General features: G+C 39.7%; 1 protein-coding gene and 1 pseudogene across 1 annotated transcript; both read right to left on the bottom strand.

The window, feature by feature from the left end:
- Window positions 1–990: 990 nt before the first annotated feature.
- LOC126083626 (olfactory receptor 11H4-like) lies at window positions 991–1851 on the bottom strand (annotated as a pseudogene).
- Window positions 1852–16998: 15147 nt separating this feature from the next.
- On the bottom strand, window positions 16999–17967 carry LOC126083625 (olfactory receptor 11H4-like). Its single transcript, XM_049897495.1, has one exon. The coding sequence runs from the start codon at window positions 17965–17967 to the stop codon at window positions 16999–17001; it is 969 nt and encodes a 322-aa protein (XP_049753452.1).
- Window positions 17968–20836: the final 2869 nt, after the last annotated feature.

The raw sequence follows: 20836 nt of genomic DNA, 5'->3' as shown, positions 1-20836 counted from the left end.
GCCTCAGAATTTTGTAGAGAACTTGATTCTGCATGAAATACTCTTCCCTCAGCTGTCTACATGGCTCACTCCCTCGCCTCCTTCAAGTTTTTGCTTAAATCTTGACTTCTCGGGGTGGCCTTCCCTGACCACCCTATTTAAAAGCTCAGCCTTCTCTCCTATACTCCCTACCGTCTTTCCCCTTTCTGCATAGCACTTACCTCTCTCTGATATGCTATATATTTTACTTATTTACTGTTTTCTTTCACCAACTAGAATGTAAACTCCATGTGGGTAGTAGTTTTTGACAATTTTGGTTACAGGGTCTCTCTAGTGCTTAGAAGAGTGCCTGGAACATAGTAGTTGCCCGATAGTATTTGTTGCCCAATGAAAGAATGACTACTACTTTATCTAATGTCAAAACATTTACTACTTATGTAAGCATGAAACTTTCGGTTTGTCCCTAGTCTGGAAGACTCTCAACCATCAAGAACCAAGGAAATTAGAAAGTTGTTCTGTTACTAAATCCTTTAGTTCAGTAGTCATTAGGCATTAAAATTTGTTCTGTATTCACTTTTTAAAAAATTAGACTGTGTTAAGAAATGCCTTGAGTACAGCAACGATGATCCACCTGGGATAACAGCGCTCCGACCTTCTACACCCAATCCCTCCAGTAATCAAACCTAAAAAATTGGGAGGAACACCACAGATGTAATGGCCTTGTATCTACCAGGATTGCCCATGTTGAAAATATAGTTGTTACAATTAGGTGAATTATAATATAGCTCTTCCTGGTTAGCTGAAGAATAAATCAGTGAAGGATGCCACTGAGAAAATGTCTTCTTTAAAGTGTGCATTGGCCGCTGAAATCATGCCTTTCTTAAGTGATCCTTTATGTGTGGACAGTGGTCTGCTTTGTCTCACATAGATTACTTTCGGCTTATTCTAGCCTCAAGACTTTCTTCAATGTACCCTTCATCTCCTTGTTACGAAAGCTGTAAATCAGAGGTTTTAAGAAGGGAGTGACCACAGAATAGAACAAATAATAATCTTTTGAAGTTCAGCTGGGTTTTCAGATGTGGGGCTCACATGCATTGCCAAGACGGCCCCAAAGAATAAACACACCACTGTCAGATGTGATCCACAGGTGGAAAAGGCCTTTCGCCGGCCAGCTGCTGAAGGGACTTTTAACACAGCTATCAGTAAAAGGTCATAAGAGCCGAGGTTGTATAGAAGGGTGAGGATGATAATGCGGGAGCTCAGAATATAGAAGACAATCTCAGTGATAGGAGCTGGAGCGCAGGACTGAGACATCAGTGGGTCCATGTCATGCACAAAGTGATCAACAATTTTGGGCCCACAGAAAGACAAATGGGAGAGTTGTACTGTGGAGACTGAGTAACTAAGGAACCCAAACACCCAGCAAAGAAACATCAAGATATAGCAGAGTTGTAGGGTCATGATGATTGGGTAGTGCAGTGGGCGGCAGATGGCGAGGTACCGATCGTATGCCATGACACAGAGGAGATATGTTTCAGTTGTACCAAGGGAGGTAAAAAAATAGAACTGCAGGAAACAGCCAGCAAAGGAGATGGTTTTCGTCTCTGAGAGGATGTTGGCCAGCATACTGGGCACAGTGGAGGTAATGTACCAGATTTCAAGGAAAGCAAAGTTCCCCAGGAGAATATACATTGGGGTATGGAGTCATTGGTCCCACCTCACAGCACAGACAATGGTGCCATTTCCCATGATGGTAAATATATAGACCCCAAAGAACAATGAGTAGAGGAAAATTTGCATCTCCTGGCCACCAGGGAAGCCTAGGAGGACAAACTCAGTCACGGTGCTTTTCACTGAATTGTTCATGAATCCCAGGGCTGCAGAGAAGACAGAGAACACCATTACACAAGTTGTTTTGGTTCCTGAGAAACCTGTAGGAAACCTATGCATGGCATATATGTTGGCCATTTGGCAATTAGTTTGGAATAATCCATCCTTTGACTCTTCCTTAAAAGCTACCAATCAATGATCTGAGTGATTCTAAATTTCAATAAAATTGGGTTTGTAGCACTAGAAGCTTTATATTTTATGGATTTTCTTCATCAGTGAGTTAGATTTGAAAATAATTCCCTCTCCTATTTGAAATTTTGAAAACTCAGAAACATCACCCTCTCACCTCTGTGAAAGGCAGCAGAGTGACTATCAGTTTGTGTTTCTTTTTCACACCCATAGTTATTTTAATAGATTCACTCTCAGTCTAAGTTACTTTTTATTAGGAGTGGAAGGACTATGTTTTTTGACACCTCTCACCCAATGGAACGTAGTTGACACACTTCTCACATTACCCAGAGCTGTGAATGTCCGTTACATAGTTTCTCTGTGTTGTTCACATCAGAATAATTTTCTCTTGTAACATATCAGTGAAGTATAAGTCTTAACACAGAAGCCAAAAGGAAAGATCATGGTAACACTTTCCTGGAGAGTAGAGAGCTAATAGTTACCTCAGAACATTCCTTGTATTTGCTTTACTTCAAACAAACAAACAAAAAAATATTTTTATTTTTTTTTTCATTATTTTAAACCCTCTAATTTATCAACGTGGCTGCAACAATGAGCTCAAGCATAACAACGATTGTAAGGATGGAGCAGGACTGGGCAGTGTTTTGTTCTGTTGTGCACATGGTCGCTATGAGTTGGAACCAACTCGACAGCACCTAACAACAACAACAACAACAACAATTTATCAACTGAACCTCTGCTACCCTAAACAAATACAGTGTTTCAAATTATTTTACCATAAATGTCATTTGAAACAATTTCTTTCAAAATATGTGGTTTGGCTACTTACAAGTAATCATTGTTGTGCTATCCAGATATTACACATGATAGGTTTCCACATTTCTGACTGTAATCCCCCCTGCCAGAAATTCAGAATCTTAATAAACTCAGAAAGATCATTTATTAAAAATCAAACAAATGGATATGCAAACGTAACATTATCTCTAAATGTTGCTATAGATCATTTCTTGTTGCTGAGCACACATGATATTTTCTTTTCTTGCAGGTTGGTGATACACAAAACATACATGTAAAAAATATTCAACAAGCCTTATCCAAATGCAAGGATGTTTATTAATATTGCTTGGTATAAAATTAAAAAAAAGACTTTAATAATAGAGGAAATGGTTGGAGGATAAAAGCATGCGAAGTCTCTGTACTTTTATCAGAATTTTTCTGTCAACCTAAAACTGCTCTAAAGAATAAAGTTTATGACATTAAAAAGAGCACTTTATTTGACAAATTTCAAATAAACTAAGGTGCTTATGCCTTGTGATTTTAGTTTATTAACACCACAGTATTTAAAAATTTACTTTTCTAAAATAGAATCCTTGTTTTTAATAATTAAGAACATAAAAAATATGGAAACAGACAAAGAAAAATGAGAAATCATCTCACTTTCCAGAGAAAACAATTTTATCTCTTTGGAGTATTGTGTTCCTCTCTATTCTTAAAAAAAAAAAACAAAATGAGATTTTCAAAATACATTGCTTTATAACCTCTTTTTTCCGTGTAAAAATATATGGCCCCACATCATTAATTCAATCACTGCATTGTCTTCTATTGTATAAATTGAATCAACCCCTAGTGATAGATTTATGCTTGGCCTATAAAATGATTTTAAGATTATTAGAATATTTAATGATTAGTCAGTGTAGCACGTTGTAGTTTTTTTTTTTTTAATTTACTTTTATTGAGCTTCAAGTGAACGTTTACAAATCAAGTCAGACTGTCACATATAAGTTTATATACACCTTACTCAGTTCTCCCACTTGCTCTCCCCCTAATGAGTCAGCCCTTCCAGTCTCTCCTTTGGTGACAATTTTGCCAGCTTCCAACTCTCTCTATCCTCCCATCCCCCCTCCAGACAGGAGATGCCAACACAGTCTCAAGTGTCCACCTGATATCATTCGCTCACTCTTCATCAGCATCTCTCTCCTACCCACTGTCCAGTCCCTTTCATGACTGTTGAGTTGTCTTCAGGAATGGTTCCTGTCCTGTGCCAACAGAAGATTTGGGGACCATGACCTCCGGGATTCCTCTAGTCTCAGTCAGACCATTAAGTCTGGTCTTTTTATGAGAATTTGGGGTCTGCATCCCACTGATCTCCTGCTCCCTCAGGGGTTCTCTGACGTGCTTCCTGCCAGGGCAGTCATCGGTTGTAGCTGGGCACCATCTAGTTCTTCTGGTCTCAGGATGATGTAAGTCTCTAGTTCATGTGGCCCTTTCTGTCTCTTGGGCTCTTAGTTATGGTGTGACCTTGGTGTTCTTCATTTTCCTTTGCTCCAGGTGGGTTGAGACCAATTGATGCATCTTAGATGGCCGCTTGTTAGCATTTAAGACCCCAGACGCCACATTTCAAAGTGGGATGCAGAATGTTTTCATGATAGAATTATTTTGCCAATTGACTTAGAAGTCCCCTTAAGCCATAGTCCCCAAACCCCCGCCCTTGCTCCACTGACATTTGAAGCATTCATTTTATCCCGGAAACTTCTTAGCTTTTGGTCCAGTCCAGTTGAGCTGACCTTCCATGTATTGAGTATTGTCCTTCCCTTCACCTAAAGCAGTTCTTATCTACTAATTAATCAGTAAAAAACCCTCTCCCGCCCTCCCTCCCTCCCCGCCTCGTAACCACAAAAGTATGTGTTCTTCTCAGTTTATACTGTTTCTCAAGATCTTATAATAGTGGTCTTATACAATATTTGTCCTTTTGCCTCTACTAATTTCTCTCAGCATAATGCCTTCAGATGCCATAATCTTGATTGCTGAAAGTGAAGAGAAATTGAAGCACTTAGCGGATGAGGATCAAAGAGTACAGCGTTCTGTGTGGATTACTCCTCAGTATAAAGAAGACAAAAACCTCCAGAACTGAACCAATAGGATTTCATTTTACTTGGATCCACAATCGACACCCATGGAAGCAGCAGTCAAGGAATCAAATAATGTATTGCACTGGGCAAATCTGCTGCAAAACGACCTCTTTAAAGTGTTATAAAGCAAAGGTGTCACCTTGAGGACTAAGGTGTATCTGACACCAAGCCATGGTATTTTCTATGGCCTCAAATGCATATGAAGCTGGACAATGAATAAGGAAGACCAAAGAAGAATTAATGTCTTTGAATTATGGTGTTGGTGTAGAATATCGAATATACCATGGACTGCCAATGAAAAAAATCTGTACAGCCAGAATGCACCTTAGAAGCTAGGGTGACTAGACTTCATTGGACATATTTTCTGGACGGACCAATCTCTGGAGAAAAAGATAGTACTTCGTAAGGTAGAGAAGGTCAGTGAAAAAAAGGAAGACCCTCAAAGAGGTGGTTTGACAGAGTGGCTGCAACAATGGGCTCAAACATAGCAAGTGTTGTGAGGATGGCTCAGGACCAGGCAGTGTTTCATTCTGTTGTACATGGAGTTGTTATGAGCAGAATCAACTTGATGGTGCCTAACATCAACAAACATCTCCAACCTCATCTCATAGTTCTATCAATCAAAATCTCTCCCATACTCTCTCTCTCACAAATGGGGTGTGCATACATGCTCTACTAATATAAGCTCTGCACATATAAAACAGGGTTCATTGCAGAAAAACTGAGAAGCTGAAAAGTAACAGGGGCCCACCCTTCCCTTAGCTCTCACGATCCCACTTATTGGTGTGCATATTTGGATTGTACTCACTAAGGTCTGCCTTTCAGTAGAGAAGGACTCCCCATCCCTTGTAATGCCGTGTACCAGCGGTGGGCAAATTTTTAAACATTTTAGGCTTGTGCACAATATAGGCTCTGGCATTACAACTCAACTCCATTTTTGTAGTGCAAAAGTAGCCATACATGATACCTAAATGAATGAACATAGCTGTATTCTAATAAAATTTTATTTATGTCCACTGAAATTTGAATTTCATATAGTTAACATTACATATGTCAAATGTTTCATGCAATGTTACTCTCTAATTGATTTTTCCAACCATTTAAAAATGTAAGAAAAACATTCTTAGCTTGCTGGGAATATAAAAACAGGCAGCAGGCCAGATTTGACCCATGAACCATGGTTTGCTCACTCTTGCTCTACATATTTATAGGACAGGAAAGCAAAGACCATCAAATTGACTAGAAAAAAAAAACTAGAGAACAATGGAAGTTCCTTGGTTGAGTAAGTTGCCTTGTTAGAAAGCAGAGGCCTCTACTGGCCAGCAGCTGGAGTCAGCCTGTTCTTGTACTGAGCTAACTCAGACCTGCTGGGGCAGCTTTTAGTCAAGTTACTGAAGTGAGTTTCCAAACCCATCGGGATTTGCCTCTATGCACACACACCCAAACACGACAAACATACAATGACACACTCATATGCTCATAGCCTTCCCCAACACAGTACTTGAGTAACGTAACTTTGGCCTTTCTTTCTGTCTACATGATTTGTGCTGCAGTGAAATCTCAGTTATCTATGGAATACAGGACTAGAGAAAGATGGATAATGTGGCTAAATGCAGTTCACAGATAATTCGAAATCTTACCGAATCTTTTTCTACTGCCTCTAGCTCCAAAACACATCTATTAGTAACTTAAATGGAAAATTAAATTTACCTCACTTGTCTTTCTGACCACCTCAAGTGTTAGTACAAATGGGCAGCTGTAGAGAAGAGGAACAGTGAACCTGGGCAGTCCATCCTGAATGAACTAGAAAGGGGGCTGGACCCTCCCTAATAACCAACCATCTGCTGGGATTTTAAGCCATTTGATCAGTGAGGAGCATTTACTTTTTAAATTATAAGTGAAGGGGTTCTTCTTCTTTTAAATATTTCTGTATTTATGGCTAACCTTTAGATAATCTGAAAGACAAGAGAGTCTTCTGGGCTACTTCTTTCTCGGTTTCTCCTTGCCACTTGCCAACAACTTGAAAAATATAAGAATAACCTGCCTTAATTGCTCTCGATGAAGGATAATCCAACAGTGAAAAGTGCATTGCATCAATATTAAAAACAAAGCCCTACTAGATTCCCTGGGTGGTGCAGACAGTTAATGCACTTGGATGCTAGCTGTAAGGTTGGAGGTTTGAGGACATCTAGAGGCATCTTGGAAGAAAGACCTGTGAATCTATTTCTGAAAATTCAGCCATTGAAAACCCTGTGGAGTACAGTTCTACTCTGACACAAATGGGGTAGTCATGTGTTGGAACTGACTCCACAGCAATCAGCCTGCTTATCAGATTCAGACTATTTTCTAATGGAAGGAAATTTAGCAGCCAATAAATAATAACCAATACATCTTGCATCATTTTCCCTAAGTGAGCTGCACCGTGGACCCTCTGTGGTACCTTGTGAGCCCTAAATGTAACTATATCACCTTGAGGACTCCTCAGGAATGTGTTGGGAGAAGAGAACTGCAGGGTCCTATAAAGAACAAAGGAATGAAGACTCAGTGGATTTACAGAAGGGCCAGCACGCTCTTAGCTCTGAAAGCAGTGTGCACAGGCACGGTGATGCGCTGATGAGTATACGTTCCTTACGTACCTGGTGGCATTTCTGGCTCCAAGAGGAAGTTGTGAGAGAAACTCTAGCCACAAGACGCTCCTTATTAACACCACCTAAAAACAGAGTCAGGGATGAAGAACAATATTTGTGGCTCCAGAGACTTGCTTCCTTACAGTGTGAAGAACATAAACAAATTAAATTCATTCTTCAGGTCAGTGATTATTAACAGTTTAGAAGTCTCTCCTGCAAGGGCCCACAGTTCCTCAGTGTGCTCCTTGGGAGGCATCACTCCCTGTGCTTGCATCTAATCTGATCTATATTTGTGTATATTTCTCGAAGGCTGGATTAGTGAGACACAGAGATCAGGATAATTATCCAGAGATGCCAGGGAAACTTTTCTCTTAGTGGAGACATCATCCTCTAAGGATCGAATCTACTCTGGAGAGGGGGGAAGGTGAGGAGAGAGGAGGGTGGAGAGGGTGGGGGTGGGAGGTGAGGAGTGGTGGCTCATGGGGGAGGAGAGATCACAGTGCGAGTGTGTTTTTGATCTTCTCTTGAAAATAGACTTACTTCATTCTTGGTGACTAACCAGTAAGCAATTATATTAAAAAAAAATCTTTGTCTATACATAATATAGTTTTCTTATGTTTGATATAAAATAATCCCTTTTTCTATTTTAAATGCAGTTTGAAAACATCTGTTTGAAAAAATTTAGTCGTCTATAAATGCAAATTTATAAGGCTGCTGGCTGACATGGTTAATATTACTGAAAATGAAAGTTATGCATTGTAAACCGTTCAGAAATGGGAAGTATGAATTCTTTCAGTGATATCAGTGGAAGGAGGACAAACAACATGAGGCAGAGGGCCTGAAGACCTGAGAGAAAGATGAATTCAATCTGAGCTATTAAGATCTCAAGTAGACATCATGGCTGAATTTAGGAGTGAGAATGAGGAAGGGTAAGTTTTCTCAAAATGTAGTCCCTGCACCAGCAGTATTAGCATCACTTGACAACTTGTTAGAAATGAACATTTTTAGGCCCTACCCTGACCTATTGAATCAGAAACTCTGAGTGTGGGGCCCAGCAATCTGTATTTACAAGCTTTCCAGTGTTTGTGGTGCACCCTAAAGCTTGACAACCACTGTGATAGAAGATAGAGCATTGGAGTCAGTAGGGTCAGGAATAGAGAATAGTTTCAACAGAGGGTTAAGGATGATATTAATAGGGATAATTGTCACTTTGAGCTGAGCTACAGGTGATGTTCAGTGTGTGTCTTAGTTATCTAGTGCTGCTGTAACAGCAACACCACAAGTGGATGGCTTTAACAAAGAGAAATTTATTTTCTCACAGTTTAGGAAGCTACAAGTCCAAATTCAGGGCACCAGCTACAGGGGACGGCTTCCTCTCTGTTGATTCTGGGGAAAGGTCCTTGTCATCCCCTGGTCAAGGAGTGTCTCAGCCTAGGAACCTCAGGTCCAAAGGACACACTGTTCTCCCAGTGCTGCTTTCTTGGTGGTATGAGATCCCCATGCCTCTCTGCTCCCTTCTCTCTTTTATATGTCAGAAGAGATTGGGTTAAGACAGAGGCTAATCTTGTAGATTGAGTCCTGCCTCATTAACATAAAAAAATTACCTCTAATTCTTCCTTATTAACATGATAGAGGTAGGATTTACAGCACATAGGAAAATCACATCCGATGACAAAATGGTGGACAGTCTCACAATACTGGGAATGATGGCCTAGCCCACTTGACACACATTTCTTGGGGACACAATTCAATCCATGACAGTGTGGGACTAAGATCTAAGGATCTGGAAAAGCAGAGTTGGATTTAAGAACTGGAGGAGCTTTTGAAAGAAGCGTAGAATAGGCAAGGAAATGGTGGAAAAGGTTATTCAGACATTTTTTGAGCGTGGGTGACCTGGGATAAAGAGGGATGCCGGTGAGAGCAAGGCTGAATCTAAAGAGAAGGTAGTGGTAAAGGAAAGAAAATTGGGACACAGACAGTTTTTGTCCTAGTCTGAGTATTTTCACTTATTAGATGTAAGAGCTTGGTGAGCTACAGTTTCATCAAATATAAATTATATGCCTTTCATGTGTACCCCATAAGGCTGATATGGCATAGGGGATGAAATTGTTGCCAAACCCTAGAAGGTGGGTTCTGTCCAGAGCACTCAGACCTAACAATAATCTGGACACCAGCTTTTGAGAAAGAGAAAGTAACTTTATTGCAATGCTTGGAGCGAGGAGTCAGTTCCTCAGATCTGAATCCTCGAGCTATGCATAAGTAGGGCTTCGATGTGATTTGGGCAGCAAGATGGCAGCCACGTAGGCTTAATGGGGAGGGAAAATTCTAGAAGGAATAGGTTACAGGAATTATGGTGGCCAGAAAACATGGTTCTTTTCAGACCTGTCGCTTCGGAATGGGGTCCAAGTAATGATTTTCCTTCTGAATTGTTCCACCTGCTTCTCTGTCCTCGGTTGACGTCAACTAATGGTCACAGCTGGCCCTTTTGGGCATGAAGGGCAGGCTGAACCTGGCTTGGGCTAGTTTAAGGCAGTCTTTCTGACTACTGGAAATTTACTGGCATTCACAGGATTGGATTACAAAATGAGATAATGGATACAAAAATGTTTTGTAAATTTTTATACGGGAATAATTAAGATTATATGCAGTTCAAGGGCCTAAAGGGTTGATTTCTAACTTCCCATTTTAGTCTCAAGATTGTCATGGAAACATCATTTCTGAATTAGAATTTCCTTCCCTAGGGCTTGGAGGACTTTCCATTCCTCTGGGGCAACTAAGCTCCCTAGCTTTTCCCCCTTCCCAAAAGCATATTCTCAAGGGCAGGTGAAAGACACAAATTCTTTTAAGAAGAAACAACACTTTAAAAAAAGTTTTTGTTTACTTATTGTGCTTTATGTGAAAGTTTACAAATCAAGTCAGTCTCTCATACAAAAAGTTATACACACCTTGCTGTGTACTCCTAGCTTCTCTCTCCCTAATGAGACAGCACGTTCCTCCTCTTAACCCTGTATTCCCCGTGTCCATTCAACCAGCTCCTCTCCCCCTCTTCATTCTCATCTCACCTCCAAACAGGAGTTGCCCACATAGTTTCATGTGTCTAATTGAGTCAAGAAGCTCACTCCTCACCAGTATCTTTATCTATCTTATAGTTTAGTCCAATCCCTGTCTGAAGAGTTGGCTTCAGGAATGGTTCCAGTCATGGGCTAAGAAAGGGTCCAGGGACCATGACCTCCAGGGTCCCTCTAGTCTCAGTCAGACCATTAAGCCTGGTCTTTTCATGAGAATTTGAGCTCTGCATCCTGCTGTTCTTCTACTTCATCAGGGATTCTCTGTTGTGTTCCCTGTCAGGGCATTGATCAGTGGTAGCTGGCCATCAGGCTGATGGAGTCTTTTGTTTATGTGGTCCTTTATGTCCCTTGGGCTCATCTTTACCACATGTCTTTGGTGTTTTTCATTCTCCTTTGCTCTCGGTGGGTTGAGACCAATTGATGCATCTTAGATGGCAGCTTGCTAGCGTTGAAGACCCTAGACGCCTCTCACCAAGGTGGGACGCAGCCCTTTCTGTCTCTTGGGCTCTTCTTTACCATATGTCTTTGGTGTTCTTTATTCTCCTTTGCTCTAGGTGGGTTGAGACTAATTGATGCATCTTAGGTGGCTGCTTGCTGGTGTTTAAGACCCCAGGCGCCTCTCACCAAAGTGGGATGTGAATGAGAAACACTTTTTATTTGACAACTAGAAAGAAGAGTTTTAAAATGCAAGTGCCCAAAAGAGTTGATGCATTGGCATGAAAGACTTCTAGGAAAACTTGTGAATGTTGATGGAATGCTCTTTCTGAATCTGTAATAGTGAGGGATTCAAGAGACACACTGAAGCTAGAGTGTAGGGTGGGGAAAGAAGAATAGAATGAGCCACAAAAACTAACTCAGAATGGATCAAAGGCCTAAATATAAAACTGAAAACGATAAAGATCATGGAACTAAAAAGAGGGACAATGTTACGGGCTCTATTACATGGCATAGATACAATACAAATGATAACTAAGAATCCACAAACACCAGAAGAGAAGTTAGATAACTGGGAGCTCCTAAAAGTCAAACACTTAAGCTCATCAAAAGACATCACAAAAGGAGTATAAAAAGAGCCTAGACTGGATAAAAAATTTTGGTTACAACATCCAATTAGGGTCTAATCTTGAAAATCTATAGAATGCTTCAACATCTCAATAACAAAAGACAATCCAATTAAAAAACGGGCAAAGGATAGAAACAGACACTTCACCAAAGAAGACATTCAGGCGGCTAACAGACATATTCTGTCCTATAGAGCCCTATGAGTCAGAATGGACTTGATGAGAATGGCTTGTTTACACACAATGTAATATTACGCAATGGTAAAGCACTATGATGAATCCAAGAAATATCTGAGAACGTGAATGAATCTGGAGGGCATTATACTGAATCAAATAAGACAATCACAAAAGGACAAATAGTATATGAGGCTGCTATTACAAAAACCCAAGAAAGTTTTACATGGAAAAAAAAAACAGTCGTTGATGGTTACAAGGGTGGGGATGGTTGGGAAGGGGAAATCATTAACTAGACAGTAGTCAAATATTATCTTTGATGAAGGGAAAGACAGTATAGAATATAGCAGAAGTCAGCACAATTTGTCCAAGTCAAAGCCATAGAAGCTTCCTAGACACATCCAAACTCCTTGAGGGACTGAGTTCCTGGGGCTAAGGGCTAGCGACTACCATCAGAAGCAACATCTAGGTCAATTGGCATAACATTGTTCATAAATGAGATGTTCTACAACCAACTTTGGTGAGTAGCCTCTGGGGCCTTAAAAGCTTGCAAGAGTCCCATCCCATCTGGGAGCAAAGGAGAATGAAGAAAACCAAAGACACAAAGGAAATATTAGTCCAATGGACCAATGGACCACAAGTACCACAGCCACCACCAGCCTGAGCCAAGAACAACTAGGTGGTGCCTGGCTGCTACCACCGGCCACTCCAACAGGCAACACAATAGATGGTCCTGGGCAGAGGGGGAGAAAAATGTAGGACAACATTTAAACTTGCAAAAAAAAGACCAGACATCCTTGAGACTACGGCCCCTGGATAACCTACTAACTCAGAACTGAAGCCACCGCCGAAGTCCACCTTTCAGTCAAAGATTGGATAGGTCTATTAATCAAACAAACAAAACACACACACACACACACACACACACACACGCACACACACACACACACAAGAGGAACATGCTTCTTAGTTCAATCAAATATAGGAGACCAAATGGGAACACCTGCCCAAAAGCAAAGACGAGAAGGCAGGAAGTGACAGGAAAACTGGATGAACGGCGTGAAAAGGGGAACAGTGCTGACACATTGTGGGGATTGCAACGAATGTCACAAAACAATTTGTGTATAAATTTTTGAATGAGAAACTAATTTGTGATGTGAACTTTCATCTAAAACACAATAAAAAAAAGCTTTTTAAAAATTACTTTGGAAAAAATTAGTGTAAGTGACAAGAGGAAAAAAAGAAGCCTAAGTTGTGTAAACCAGAAACAAACTAGTTGCCATTAAGTTGATTCTGACTAATGGCAACCCTCTGTATCTCAGATTAGAGCTGTGCTCTTCTCCATAGGATTTTTAATGGCTGATTTTTCTGGAAGTATATCACCAGACTCTGGGTGGACTCCAACCTTCAAACTTTTTTTTTTAAATTGTGCTTTAGGTGAAAGTTTACAGAGCAAATTAGTTTCTCATTCAACAATTCATACACAAATTGCTTTGTGACATTGGTTGCAATCGCCACGATGTGTCAACCTCTCCTCTTCCCCACACCAGTTTTCCCTTTTCCATCTGTCTATTTTTCCTGTCCCTTCCCGCCTTCTTGTCTTTGCTTTTGGGCAGGTTTGACCATTTGGTTTTGTATACATGATTAAACTAAGAAGGACGTTCCTCACATGTGTTATTGTTTGTTTTATAAACCTATCTAATATTTGGCTGAAGGGTGAACTTCAAAAGTGGCTTGAGTTCTGAATTAGCAGGGTGTCCAGGGGCCATAGTCTCAGGGTTCCTCCTGTCTCTGTCAGGCTAGTAAGTGTGATCTGTTTTTGTGAATTTGAGTTTTGTTCTACATTTTTCTCCTCCTCTGTCAGGGACCCTCTATTGTGTTCTCTGTCGGAGTGGCTGGTGGTGTAGCCAGGCACCATCTAGTTGTTCTTGGCTCAGGCTGTTGGTGGCTGTGGTACTTGTGGTCCATTAGTCCTTTGGAGTAATATTTCCTTTGTGTCTTTGATTTTCTTTGTTCTTCTTTGCTCCAGACAAGATAGGACACTTGCAAGCTTTTAAGGCCCCAGATGCTACCCACCAAAGTTGGATGTAGAACATTTTGTTTATGAAGTATGTTATGGCAATTGACCTAGATGTCTCTCTCGACCATGGTCCCTAGCCCTCAGCCCCAGTAACTCAGTCCCTCAAGGAGTTTGGATGTGTCTACAAAGCTTCTATGGCTTTGCCTTGGTCAGGTTGTGATGACCTCTCCTATACTGTATACTGTCTTTCCCTTCACAATAGTTTATACTTGTCTACTATCCAGTTAGTGACTTCTCCTTTCCAGCCCTCCTTTCCCTTCAAGATTGTTTCTTTCTGTACGTAAATCTTTTCTTGAGTTTTTATAATAGTGGTCTCATACAGTATTTGTCCTTTTGTGATTGACTTATTTGACTCAGCATAATGCCCTCCGGATTCATCCATATGTGAGATATTTCTATGATTCATCATTGTCCTTTATCATTGTGTTGTATTTCATTGTGTGTGTACCATAATTTATCCTTTCATCTCCTGATGGGCACTTAAGTTGTTTCCATTTTTTGCTATTGTCAATAGTGCTGCAACGGACATGGGTGTGCATATGTGTATTTCTGTGATGGCTCGTATTTCTCTAGGATATATTCCTAGGAGTGGGATTGCTGAATTGTATGGCATTTCTATTTCTAGCCTTTTAAGGAAGCGCCACATCCTTTTCCATAGTGGTTTACTTCCAACTTTTTGGTTAGCAAACAAGTGTGTTAAGCATTTGTGCAACCAAGGGACTGCTTACATGGTACAATGGGGGTGGAGAGGGAGCAAAAGTGATTTAGAATAAAATAATCTGAACTTCCCCTCATTGACTATAATAAAGTACAAATATTAAAAAAAAATAGAGAGAATAGAACGAGGTGGAGATCCTCAATATATCCAAGGAAAAATTCCAAGCATTACGGTTTTGCTGAGTGTGCCCTCTCCCCCACTTTTGTCGTGATTTGTGCAGGACATGTAAAATCACAGAGTAGAACGTCTTCACATACTCCATTGCAGTTTAAATGCTATTCAAATTACTATTCTAACAGGGAGTTTTTTTTTTTTTTTAGATAAAAACAAAATCAAGTGTATTATAAATTTATATCCCACTTTTACATTTAAGGTAATGCTTTAGCCTAAATTACTCTGTTTGACTTCATCTTCTAGATGACAGTTTCTTGAACAGCAGGCATAGCGTTTAGGAAGAATTACTCAACCTCTGTGTCAGAGTCCTGAATCCCTGGATAGTGTAAGTGACTTGTGATTGGCTACAATGCTAAACGTTGGTGGTTTGAACTTGCCCACCAGCACCAAGGAAGAAAGGTCTGGTGATCTGTTTACCTATAGATTACAGCCAAGGAAACCCTATGGAGCATTTCTACTATGTAACACCTGGGGTCGCCACGAATGGGGTTGCTGGATTGTACGGTATTTCTATTTCTAGCCTTTTAAGGAAGACCCATTTGATCGACTCAACAGCAAAGACTTAACGGCTAAAGTTATCTAGGATGTTTCAATATTATGACTCATCATGACCAGAAACATCTGTGTATGTGGATCACATGATTAAAAAAAAAAAAAAAGATAAAAATCATGAAGGAGAGGATCTTTAATCAACTGTATTGCTTAGGTATTAAGGAGTAGCATGTGAGTCATATATACATGAAAGATTTGTTCATGCTGATTTTCCCCTTGTTGTCCTGGTATTTTCCCTTTTGTGGTCATAGTAGCACCATTTCATGAGATAATTTTAGTGGACTCAAACAAGAAAGGTTTGAATTGTAAAATGACTACATTTTGTCCATCTTTTATGGAAGTTGCTATTTTATCTAATCTTGCTAGCAGGCCATTAGGACTTAGTCATTTTTACAGTAGAAATAATAGTAAAATGGGGTGCTTAAGGTCCTATGTGGGTTTCATCTCAGATTCGGTCTCACAGTAACCTCTTACCTGCAGACTATTATCAACTAAACATCCAAGGGGCTGAATATTTGTAATTTTAAATACCATTATGTTACTCCTTTGCTCAAGCCTTTCCAAAGGCTTCTCATTTCATGCAGAAATAGAAGTTCCTAAAATGACTTATAAGGTCCTGAACAATTTCCCTCCCTGTTCACTCTCTGACTTGATCTCCAATGCTCTTTCCCTTATTCTCTCTGCTGCCAAACCAACCTCCTCGGTGTTACTTGAACGCACTATGCCTCAGGATTTTGTAGAGAACTTGCTTCTGCATGGAATACCCTTTCCTCAGCTGTCTACATGGCTCACTCCCTCACCTCTTTCAAGTTTTTGCTTAAAATTTGCTTTCTCAGGGTGGCCTTCCCTGACCACCTATTTAAAATTTCGAGCTTTTATCCTATACTTCCCACCCTCTTTCCCCTTTCTCCATAGCACTTATTTCTTTCTGACATGCTATACATTTTACTCATTTATTGTTTCTCTCTCCCCAATTAGAATGTAAACTCCGTGTGGGTAGTAGTTTTTGATCATTTTGATTATAGAGTCTCTCTAGTGCCTAGAAGAGTACCTGGAACATAGTAGGTGCTCAATAGTATTTGTTCAATGAAAGAATGACGACTACTTTTTCTAATGTTAAAACATTTCCTACTTATGTAAGCACGAAACTTTCAGTTTGTCCCTAGTCTAGAAGACTCTCAACTATCAAGAGCCAAGGGAATTAGAAAGTTGTTCTGTTACTAAATCCTTTAGGTCTGTAGTAATTAGGTATTGAAGGTTGATTCTTATTCACTTTTTAAAATATTGGACTGTGTTAAGATATGCCTTGAGTACATCAAATAAGAGCCTCCTGGGATAACAGCTTTCCTGCCTTCTACACACATCCTTCAAGTAAGCAAAGCTAAAACAGTGAGAAATACCACAGATATGCCTTAATACCTACTGGGATCACTGACGTTGAAAATGTTACACTTGAGTCAATTATAATATAGCTCTTCCTGTTTTATTGAGGAATAAATCAATGAAGGACCCCACTGAGAAAATGTCTTCTTTAAAGTTGCACACTTTAAATTGGCAGCTGAAATCAAATATTTTTTTTTTTCTTAAGTGACCCTTTACATGTGTACAGTGGTCTGCTTGGTCTCAAGTAGATTGCTTTATGCTCCTTCTATCCTTAAGACTTTCTTCAATGCAGCCTTCATCTCCTTGTTTCGTAGGCTGTAAATCAGGGGATTTAAGAAGGGAGTGACCACAGAATAGAACAAAGTAATAATCTTCTGAAGTTCAGCTGGGTTATCAGATGTGGGGCTAAAATACATTGCTAAGAGGGCCCCAAAGAATAAACACACCACTGTCAGATGGGATCCACAGGTGGAAAAGGCCTTTTGCCGGCCAGCTGCTGAAGGGACTTTTAACACAGCTATCAGTAAAAGGGTATAAGAGCCAAGGATGTATAGAAGGGTGAGGAGGATAATGAGGGAGCTCAGGATGTAGAAGACAATCTCAGTGTTAGGAGCTGGAGCACAGGACAGAGACATCAGTGGGTCTATGTCACACACAAAGTGATCAATGATGTTGGGCCCACAGAAAGACAATTGGGAGAGTTGCACTGTGGAGACTGAGTAACTAAGGAACCCAAACACCCAGCAAAGAAACATCAAGATATAGCAGAGTTGTAGGGTCACGATGGTTGGGTAGTGCAGTGGGCGGCAGATGGCGAGGTACCGATCATATGCCATGACACAGAGGAGATAAGTTTCAGTTGTACCAAGGGAGGTAAAAAAATAGAACTGCAGGAAACAGGCAGCAAAGGAGATGGTTTTTGTCTCTGAGAGGATGTTGGCCAGCATACTGGGCACAGTGGAGGTAATGTACCAGATTTCAAGGAAAGCAAAGTTCCCCAGGAGAATATACATTGGGGTGTGGAGTCGTTGGTCCCACCTCACAGCATAGACAATGGTGCCATTTCCCATCATGGTAAATATATAGACCCCAAAGAACAGCGAGAAGAGGAATATTTGCATCTCCTGGCCACCAGGGAAGCCTAGGAGGACAAACTCAGTCACAGTGCTTTTCTCTGAATTGTTCATGAATCCTAGGGCTGCAGAGAAGACAGAGAACAGCATTACACAAGCTGTTTTGCTTCCTGAGAAACCTGTAGGAAACCTATGCATGGCATATATGTTGGCCATTTGGCAATTAGTTTGGAATAATCCATCCTCTGACTCTTCTTTAAAAGCCACCAATCAATGATCCTAGTGATTCAAATTTCAGTAAAATTGGGTTTGTAGCACTTTGTATTTTACGGATTTTCTTTATCAATGAGTTAGATTTTAAAATACTTCTCTCTCCTCTTTGAAATTTTGAAAACTCAGAAACATCACCCTCTTACCTCTGTGAAAGGCAGCCAAGTGACTATCAGTTTGTGTTTCTTTTTCACACCCATATTTATTTATTTTGATAGCACCACTCTTAATCTAAGTTACTTTTTATTAGGAGTGGAATGACTGTGTTTTTTGACATCTCTCACCCAAGGGAAAGTAGGTGACACACTTCTCACATAACCCGGAGCTGTGAATGTCCGTTAATCACTTGTTTCTCCATGTTTTTCACATCAGAATAATTTTCTCTTGTACCATATTAGTAAATTATAAATTTTAACACAGAAGCCAAAAGGAAAGGTCATAGTAACATTTTCCTGGAGAGTAGAGAGCTAATAGTCACTTTGGAACATTTCTTGAATTTCCTTTACTTCAAGCTTTTATTTTAAACTCCTCTAATTTATCAACTGAATCTGTGCTACTGCAAACAAATACAGCATTTTAAATAATTTTACCATAAAACTAATTAATAAAAAATTCGTTTCAAAATACATAGTTTGGCTACTTACAACTAATCATCGTTGTGGTATCCAGATATTGCACATGAGAGGTTTCCACATTTCTGACTGTACTCCCACCTGCAGGAAACTCAGAATCTTAATAAACTCAGAATCTTAATAAACTCAGAGTGATCATTTATCAAAAATCAAACAAATGGAATAAGCAAACATAACATATCTCTAAATGTTGCTAAAGATTGTTTCTTGTTGCTGAGCACACATGATATTTTCTTTTCCTTCATTTTGTTGATACACAAAACATACATGTAAAAAATATTCAAAGGCTTTATCCAAATGCAAGGATGTTTATTAATATTATTTGGTACAAAATTTCAAATAATCTGAAGTCCTCATCTTTGTCATTTTAGTTTATTAACAAGACTGTATTTAAAATTTGCTTTTCTAAAATAGAAATCCCTCTTTTTAACAATTAAGAGCATAAAAAATATGGAAACAAAGAAAATGAGAAATAATCACCCCCCCAGGAGGAAACAATTTTAACTCTTTGGAGAATTATGTTCCTCTCTTGAAAAAAACTAAAATGAGATTTTCAAAATACATTATTTTATAATGTGTTTTTTAACTTAATATGTTTTAGTCTTCCTTCCGTGTAAAACTCTGTGGCTGTACATGATCATTTCAATCACTGCATTGTCTTCTATTCCATAAATGGAATCAGCACCTAGTGATAGGTTTATGCGTGACCTATAAAATGAACTTAAGATGGTTAGATTATTTAATGATTAGTCAGTGTAGAGTGCCGTAATTTTTGATGATCAATATGTTAGGTATGCTTTTGATACCTATCATACACTGAAGCCAGCCAGATAAAACCCCATTACACATAAGATGAATTTCCTGTATTATATTTCCATACATGTTGTAATATATGTGATGTAATGGCTAAATTATACATTTATATATTTCACTCTAGACTGAAAGCTCCTGTAATTCATGGACGATGTAAATTCATCTTTATATTTTCAGTTGACTCAGTTTCTGGTACATGGTGGGCATTTGTTGAAAGAATTAATGAAAAAATGAATTCTAGACTTGCCACCCTGTCACCAAAAAGCTGAGTTTCTGAACATCACCATTAGTGAGTTTCCAATCTGAACATCATTGGGCAGAATCTTGTGCAACTCTGACCAAACTTGCCAGCAGGGCCACATTTAGACCTCGTGGCCCACTAATCCCACCTTGCCTCATGTCCCTGTCATCCTTTAGGGTCCACTCTAAATGTAAGCCTCTCCAGTCATTTACTCTGTTTCATATTTTCAACCCTATTATTGACATTTCAACCCTGGTGACGTAGTGGTTAAGTGCTAAGGGTGGTAACCAAAAGGTCGGCAGTTTGAATCCACCAGGTGATTCTTGGAAGTGCTCCTTGGAAACTCTATGGGGCAGTTCTACTCTGTCCTGTAGCATGGCTGTGAGTCGGAATCGACTCGATGGCAATGGGTTTAATTGGCATTTTGCTTTGTCTTTCTCCTTATTCCATCTTTTTCTTCCTAGGTGCCTCCACTCTGTACTTGCTTCTTGGTGAATGGTTCTTCTCTCCATTCATCAATCCATTTAGCATTTGCTAAACAGGAAACTTGACAGTCATTCAAGGCACCTTCTCATTCTGTTGCCTCCTATGTTTAATTATATACCAAATCCTGTTGATTTTCCCTCCTGAATGTTTCTGAAATCTGTCTGGAGCACATGGGAAATCAATGTAAGTGTGCTCTCCTTGTTTGGATGGTTCAGTAGTGGAGTGCAGCAACCCCACACATAACCTAGAAGGAAAAATGGGCTGCTTTTTAGGAAGGATGAAAGCACGTGGTTTGATGAGAAAGGAAGAGGAAACCCAAATCTATGGGGTGTCCTACCACAGCTGAGACAGGTTCACAACTGATTGACTAGACCCAGTAATACTTAACTCAGCAGTTCTGTTATGACACACACTTAAAGGAAAATAAATAATAAAATCAAATTGATTTGGGTTCAAGTATGACCTACTGTGGAGCCTTGGGCAAGTTGACACCTATCTTGTAGAAGAATTATTTTGAAAATAGCACTGAACAAGTATGCTAGCACAGTGCTTGGAAGAATACAAGAGGACCTAAAAA

Source organism: Elephas maximus, chromosome 10 (assembly GCF_024166365.1).
Source record: "Elephas maximus indicus isolate mEleMax1 chromosome 10, mEleMax1 primary haplotype, whole genome shotgun sequence".
In the NCBI taxonomy this organism is placed as follows: Eukaryota; Metazoa; Chordata; class Mammalia; order Proboscidea; family Elephantidae; genus Elephas; species Elephas maximus.
Note: the sequence above shows the minus strand (reverse complement) of the source record. Positions and strands in the feature narration are given on the sequence as shown.